Raw genomic sequence first — 7,968 nt, forward strand, 5'->3', positions numbered from 1 at the left:
CTGTATACCCAGCGAGACATATCCCGAGACTGGACTCTCCTTCACCCAGTCGAGGAAATTGTATCAATTGCGTTGAGAAACCAGCTGATCAGATCCATATTCCTTAAATTTTTGGAAAATATGTAAAAAGAGGCTTCGAAAAAGGAAAGGTGGGGGGGGGGGCACGGGGAGACAGAGAGAAAAGAAACACGTCCGCCTTCCACCAGGAGCAGAAAAAAAAAACAAAAAAAAACAGCTAAAGCTAAAAGTACAGAATGAAACGGCAGTAAAGCAGTCCAGTGGTTCATGAGATATTTTGCTAACAAACAATGTTGACTCTAACAGTTAATGCTAAGGGTTTAAGCGCAACGATTAGCTGCTGTGAATGACTCTCAGCTACCACAAAACCAAATTTCAACACAATATCTCTAAAATCAACTGAGTTACAGCTGTTTTTGTGTTTGCTAAGGTCAGTTGGCTGTGGGGGCCATCTTGAATTGGGTTGGCTCCAAAATATAATTAGCTGTAGATGAACATCCAATGTTTACTCTCTGCAAGTTTCATTAAATTTAGTTAAGTGGCTCATGAGATATTTTTGCTAACAGACAGACATAATAGACTCCAAATCGTGAATAGCTAGATTTTCAACAAAGATGCCGTGTGACTGGTTAGCGCTCAGAATATGTGTGTGTGTGTGTGTGTGTGTGTGTGTTTTTAGGGGGGTCACCTTTTGCTTTTTGGTAAATACAGTCCAATATACAATGAGAAAACCTCACAGAAAAAGGATACATCTAATGACATTTTCCTTTGGGTCATGCATGTATAAGAAAAGCGCTCTTGAATATAAAAGCAGCGAAACCAAGAAGACCTTCTGACTTTGAGTCAGTTTTAGATTGCGGAACTAAAGAACATAACTATAAAAACAAAAGTTAAAGACAGTTTTTGCAGACACTTCCTTTTCAGTTGTGAGTACTCAGATCTCCGCTTCGCAGCTGGTTGCGACGCAAAGCAGTGGGAAGGTTGGAGTTTCTAAATTCCTGAAATTGAACCCAAACCTTAAATCTAATAAAAACAGCCTTTTTTTCTTTGCGTACTGAAATACCATCTAAAGCTCTGTCTGACCTCTCAGCAAAAGATTTGAACTCGTTCAACTCGCACACCTAATCCCAAACGTTTTCCTCTTTTCCCACGTTGCCCCCCCCCCAACAAATACCTGCATGTCACTTTCTCAGCTGTTGCTTTGTACAGCTAAGCTCTCCTCTTGACAGGTAGACGGCATTTTGCAGCAACAATGCACTTAAGGCATTCAGAGACCCTGCATTTAATATTTAGTTAATTGAACAAGCTGTTGAAAGACCGAATTAACTGCACGGGTGTGGCTTTTCCCTTCACCTCCCCCCCCTGCTCATGCACTTCTTTGCTTTCCATCCATCACGTTTGCGTCAGCTGGCCCTCTCTTCTCACTCGGCTCAAGCGCTGGCCCTCCTCCAGAACAGGATTGAGCCGACTGTAAATCTAATTTCCATGATTCTCTGTAGAGCTTTTAGTTTTCACGGCCTCACGCGGAGCAGAACAAACACGGCCGCTTCTGCTCAGCTACAGCTACAGCGCTTTCTTGTTCTGGAGGAAGCTGCTCTGCAGAACCCATTGTCTGAAACTGGAAAAGCATAATAATCTGTGAGCTAAAATGTGATGCAGAACCTAATCGGTGTTGGATTTCAGTGTCAAACAGACTCAGATATTAAAAGCTTGTGAAGAGTCTGCATGAAACGTCTCTATTCCACCAAACAAGCATGGATTGATTCCTTCTTTATCAGTCAATGCCGATGGGAGACACACTATAAATGAGATCAATGGTTCATTTTATTGAGCGTGAAGTAGTCAGGGTCTCCCTTCCTCCTTCTAAGTTCCACGCACACATACACGCGCACATACACACCATCCATCTGAAATTAAATGGTGATGTTACAACAGAGACTGTGGAGACAGAGAAGTCTATTTCCTTGGCCTGTAAAACCTCACCCTGCACACCGACAGTGGCTCTAAATTTCTGTATATTGCTTGTCAAATTCAAACTTTAATTGCCACATAAACCACCGTTCTAATAAACGCTCCGCAAGCTAAAACAGTTGACCTACACCCGGGGGTCTACAACAGTGAATCTGGAGATTTTCACTTAGGGTGGCAAAAGTGTGGTGTCAGGTTCCAGCAGGGGGGGACGCAAATTTGTTTGTCGCCAAATTTACTGTAGCTTTTATCTAGTAGTAAAATGGATATATGTTACTTGACCCCTGCCAGTCCAGAGGCAGAGCACCAGTAGCCATTTTGATGGTTGAGTGGCCTTGAAATCACTCGCCTTTGCTGGTGAAATTTCCAGGCCCCGGTTGGCGGCGAATTCAAGAGGGGTGTCCTCAATTCTAAATCACGAGCAAAGATAGAGATTGAAGTTCTGTGGAGATGTTATTAACTTTTAAACATTGTTTAAAATGTACAAAAAAACAATTAACTAAACTACAAATAAGGTGGCAACTAGGGTGGCAGGATTTTTTTCCCCTTGTGGTAGCTGCCCCCCTGTGCCACCTCCTAGAACCACCACTGGTCTGCAAACTGACAGCAGGAAAAGGTACATTTAGCATTCTCCAAATCCACCGGAAAGCTCTCATTTACTTGAAGCAGACCGCTGTACAAGTAGGAAGTAGTTTTGTGCATCTATTGGACATTTAGATTTTGTACTAACATACAACACACTATTCCTGCAATAAAAAAATGAAATATGGATCTGACTTTAATAACAGCCTGGTACCTTAAACGCTTTAATTAAGTAAAGAGTTTGGCCTTTTGAAATCCTTGAAGTGATAAATAATCAACAATCTGTGAATAAAATTTAATAGTCTTATCTTTTACCTTAATTTCAAGGTTCAAGTAGATTTTGTGCCTCTATATAAATTATATTAAGCATAAGAGATGGTAAAATGGCCTCCTGACCTGCACCTATTTGTGTTTAAAAAGCATGACAGCATTGCACAGGAGTAAGGCTGTGTTCGTGTTCTGTGTGGTCTTTTAGGCCGGAGAAATGGTAACAAAGGAGGCCACTCATTATTTATAAGGACACTTAGATGCCCACAATCCTCCGCTCCGGACCAGACAAGCCAGAATGTCATCTGACCCAGCTGTGCAGCAGAGATGACGGTCTCTGATTAAATGTTCCCACAGATTGATCTGTAATCCTTCAGCATCACTTCTGACCTGCAACATTCAGAATGTTTTACCCCTTTATTAAAAAAAAACAAACAAACAGCAAAAAGGTCTCCTGAAAATGCAAAAAATCCAGGCAGTAACCATAGTTTTAAGTGATTGTCTTACATGAAACAATAATGTTTCATTAATTAAATACCTAGCTTTCCAGGAAGGACTGCATATCGCCTGATGAGGAGAAATTACAGGGTTGTAGCTGTTTTGGTTAAATCGGGAAAATAACGTGACTTGAAATCTCATGAGATATGGCGAGACGCTGTGCTCAGAGTATGCGTTGTGAATGACTCTCAGCTACTACCACATCAAACTGTAGCTCAATATCTGTAAAATTTAATAAGTTACACCCATTTTTCTGTTGACGAATGTGGATTAGCTGTGGCAGCCATCTTTAATTCGACTGACTCCAAAAGTTAATCAGCTGTAGGTGTTCATCCAGTGATTACGTTTTAAGAGTTTCATTAAAATTAATTCAGTGGGTCATGAGATATTTTGCTAACAGACAGACACACACGTCCGCGTCCACCTTTAGTAACAAATAGCAAACACAGTTTGCTATTTGACTACAGTGAATCTAACCACATCCTTAGATATCGCCTATGCATCACTATATTTACCAATAATCCAGTTTACAGTTTAAAAAAGACAAAAAAAATTAACATTTGCGTCAAAATTGAAACCAAGATGTTTAAAAGTTTTTTCATTTGTGCTGTTGTGAGCTGCACAGCGACGTTTATTTAACGCAACGTGCTCACTTGTACACAACTGCCCTAAAAAAAGAAGCACAGTGTGACGCAGTGCGAGATTTACATGTTTTCATCCTGAGAAATGCCTTTAATTGTCTTACCTCAGCCCCACTCTCCCTGCTGCTCACGCTGCTGTTCATTTTTCCATGAGTAAGCTGCTGCAGCTCGGAGAACCTGAGCTGCAAAGTATCCTGTTGAATAAGAAACGAGGGCCGTACCTGCATGCATCTACTCAACGCAGCAGCTGCAGCTGCACGTGCAGTTAGGATGGAGACGCAGCATCGGCGTCCTTTCTTTTATTTCACTGTTTGTGGAAATGTTTCTTCTGCAGCAGCGTGTGTGGAAATTATATAAATAATATCAGATCTTTTTATAATTTCCTATATCATCTAACAGTCAAGGATGGGGGTCGTCAAAGCACATGTCTATAATTCAGTTTTTCCTTATCAAAAAATAGCATTTCATGTATCAAACAGGACCTTTTCCTATCCACAGCCAGAAGATTTCCACAAGTCCACCCTTCCCATTTAGATTAATGTCTAAATTATTATTCTTACAAAACTTTCATTTCAGATACCCACAATCCCATTGTTACTAGTCAGAAGTTGAAAGTTAGATATTAAAAATTAAAAAAATGTCTCCAGATATGACCAATTGTTAGAATAATTTGAATTTCCGAATTTACATTTCAAATAGTACAGCTGACTTTGGGGATATGCAATATTAATTAATATCAAAGGGATTTCATACATCAGTCACTGAAATAAGTAGCAACAGTGCAGTTAGAAATATCTAAAGAAAGATATTTTGATATCTGATGGGAAGCCATTTCAACAAAAAACAAGTGAATTTCAAATTTAATCTAATAACCACTAGATACAAATCTGAAATCTAATTTTCTTCTAGCTGGTAGATATTTGAAGCTGAAATCCCAACATTTATGAGTGAGAAAAGCAGGGACACTTGTAACTGGAGGACTACAATCAGAGATATTTGAAATTATGATTGTGGACAAATTAAAAAGGCTTTTTTTGTTGTTCAACATGTAGCAGCAACCCCACAATAATCACCTTTCTCATGTAAACAGGGCCTAACGGGTGTAAGAATGAGAATCAATCGATGTAGATTGTTGCGGGGGAGCAAATTGAGCATTTTAGTAAAAGTTGTCGCAAAGATCACATGCAAATGATCTGTGCTGGGGTATTTCAAACATTAATGGGAGAATTTCTACAACTGATTAACGAATTTAGGTGTAAACAAAGGCGTGGAGTATTTGTTTCATGTCACAAAAGACTCCAAAATGAGTTAAGCTCCAAACGTTTAATTAATGGTGTAGAAAAGCCATGAAAAACCGCGTGTTTTGACGGCCCAAATATTGGCTTCAAACATTCGCACGCAAAGCATCCAGAGACGTGCATTCCTACAAGCCGAAGGCAGTCCGTGCGGTGTGATTATGTGACACACCGGCCTGCCATACAGGTCGCCTCCCGGCGGTTGTCCCCGCGCGCAGTGTGATTGGACGGTCCACGCGGTCGTTACCAGGGGCGTGGAGCCGAGCGGGCTGAATGGGGAACACATCCGAGCGGCTCTCCGGGCTAAAACTGAGGCAGGGAGACGATGACAAGCGGGCACGGCCGTCCGTTCGAGTCCGACACCGAGAGGGGACCGCAGGGAGGCTAGAACCCCCGCACCGAGTTTCATTTTATTTATTTATTTTTTTAGCGCGAGCTGCGTGGTGTTTAAGCTAACAGCACCAACGAAGAAGAACAATCGCAGTGTGGAGAGACGTGAACTGACCGAGGTCTGAGCGATAAAAAAGGGAGGGATGCGAGGATTTGACGTGATTTAAATATCCTTAATTTTGTCGTTTTGTCCTCCTTTTTTTGTCAGCATGTTCAGTTAGCGAAGCTCGAGCTGCGGGGTTGTTTGCGGTGATTCGGGCTCGCGTCTGAGCGTGGAAATGGGTGGAATAATGTGCAGATAGGGCGTTTTTTTTTTAAAAGTCCACATTTTTGTCGTGGACAACCTGACCGCGATTTGACCGCCTTTCTGCGCTTTTATTATCACTAATATTATTATTTAGTTTTTCAGGAACCAAGGTGAGTCGTGCCTGGTTTGTATTTTTGTATTTTAATCACTAATTATTCGCATGTCGTCACAACACGAGCAGCTGATTTCTGGTTCACCTGAACGACGACCTGTCTTGTTTCAAACAGCCTAACTTCGTCTAACTAATTGCAAAGACGCTTAAAGCCTCCTTTAGAGCTTCAGTATTGCCTTACACGTGATGAATTGACGTGTTTTTGTTTCTCCGAGTGGCAGAATTGGTTTTGCAGCTTTTTTTTTTAATTATCTGATGAAATCTCGCCTGTGTCATCCATCCTAGTGCTGCGTTCAGGGCCCTCTGCTGGAAAAACTGCGTCACCGGGTGGGCGCTGCAGGTATTCATCTGGAAAAGCTGCATTCAGGGAAACTTGAAGCCATGATGACACCGGCCACCTGGAGGCCAAAGTGACTGAACCTCCTTTCGGACCAAAAGCACCATGGAGCCGGAGGCGAGCGCGAACCCGGAGGCCCTCCAGGAGCCCAAGTTTTCCTCTGTGCCCAGCTCTCTGGCCGTGAACAGCGTGGGCGATGGGAAAGCTCGTCTTGTGGACTGCGTTGTGAGGGGTGGGAGTGATCCCAGCGCTTCCTCCGTCTACCAGAAGACCGTGCATCAGAGGTTCATCAGGAAAAGCCTGTGGTTCTCAGACACAGACGAACAGACCTTTGACGCGCCCGAAAGCGACACCAGCAGGAGTAAAGCCTTGAACATAAACTTGCGAACGATAGTGGACAGGACTCTGGGGACGGGCGGCGGAGCACAGGAGAGTTCCAGCACCGAGAGCCAGTGCGGGCAAAAGGACAGCGCGACAGAGAGCACCAGCGCCGACGAGGACAAGGAGAGAGGCGGGCAGGCTTCGAATGCGACTTGCAGCGACGTGGGGAAAGCCGCTGTCAAGGCAGCCAGCGAGGAGAACGAAGAGGAAGCAGAGATGAAGGCAGTCTCCACATCTCCGGGAGGAAGGTTCCTGAAGTTTGACATCGAGCTCGGGAGAGGGTCCTTCAAAACGGTCTACAAAGGCCTGGACACTGACACCTGGGTGGAGGTGGCCTGGTGTGAACTGCAGGTAACGTTAAAATAAAACACATTAGCATCTCATTCACACGCTCACTTTGTCTGCTTTAGTTAAGAGTAAACAAAGCAGATCTGCCCACTCAGGAAGGCTTAGTGCTTCTGTGTTCTTACAGCGAGACAATAAAGACAAAGTTTAAACAGAAACACGCATGCACATAAATCCACTGACTAATATTTGTGCAGGAATGCCTGCCTCCCCTGTGTTTTCTCACGTCACGATAGTAGAATAAAGTTGTCTTTAGGGAGCACTCAGTTGCCCACATAGGTTTAAAAACTTCTTATTAGATGTTTCACACAAATCAAAAGCGTCCCCCAATGCTGCGCAGTGCGTCGCAGTTTTGCAAACTTGCGTCACACCGACGGGAAAATCACAAGCATAAGACCGTTCGGAGGTATTAACTAATTATTTCCGTCCTTTGGAGACTGCAGCGGGGATTATTTCTCACTCCCTCTGTCTCCCAGGAGGCTTAACAGGGGACCGTAGCGGGCATGACTGACCCCTCAAAGACAGTAAACCTCCACTGCATTTGCAATTTTTTTTTTTTCCCCACCATTGTAAAGTATTAATCAAGCACTTGTGTTTTATCAGCCCTTGTCGGCAATGTGAGCAGCTGCCAGTGTCGGGGAGGCGTGTGTGCGCCCTCCTCCACAGTTGTGTGACCGCAAAAATGGTTGGCTGGTTCCACTCCGAGCATCTCTCCCTGTGTGCAACAGGAGGCAGAGAGAGAGAGACAGGAAGCGGCTGAGGTGCGCTGTGTGGCCTGCTGGGAACTGTGCAGCGGTCAATGTGCCCGGGGGCTGTGTGTGTGGGGG

General features: G+C 43.7%; 1 protein-coding gene across 11 annotated transcripts in view; it reads left to right on the forward strand.

Annotated features, from left to right (window-relative positions):
* Positions 1-5,494: 5,494 nt before the first annotated feature.
* LOC108232008 (serine/threonine-protein kinase WNK2) overlaps positions 5,495-7,968 on the forward strand; it is a 40,079-nt gene continuing 37,605 nt past the window's right edge. For 4 of the 11 annotated variants that reach the window (XM_017409459.3, XM_017409462.3, XM_037977208.1 and 1 more), the window contains exons 1-2: positions 5,495-6,076; positions 6,364-7,147. In XM_017409459.3, the coding sequence (XP_017264948.1) occupies positions 6,521-7,147 (627 nt within the window). In that variant the 5' untranslated portion in view covers positions 5,495-6,076; positions 6,364-6,520. The remainder of the gene's footprint in view (positions 6,077-6,363; positions 7,148-7,968) is intronic. The other 7 variants (XM_017409463.3, XM_017409461.3, XM_017409465.3 and 4 more) reach the window with 3 other exon arrangements.

This window comes from Kryptolebias marmoratus, linkage group LG8 (genome assembly GCF_001649575.2).
Source record: "Kryptolebias marmoratus isolate JLee-2015 linkage group LG8, ASM164957v2, whole genome shotgun sequence".
Lineage (NCBI taxonomy): Eukaryota > Metazoa > Chordata > Actinopteri > Cyprinodontiformes > Rivulidae > Kryptolebias > Kryptolebias marmoratus.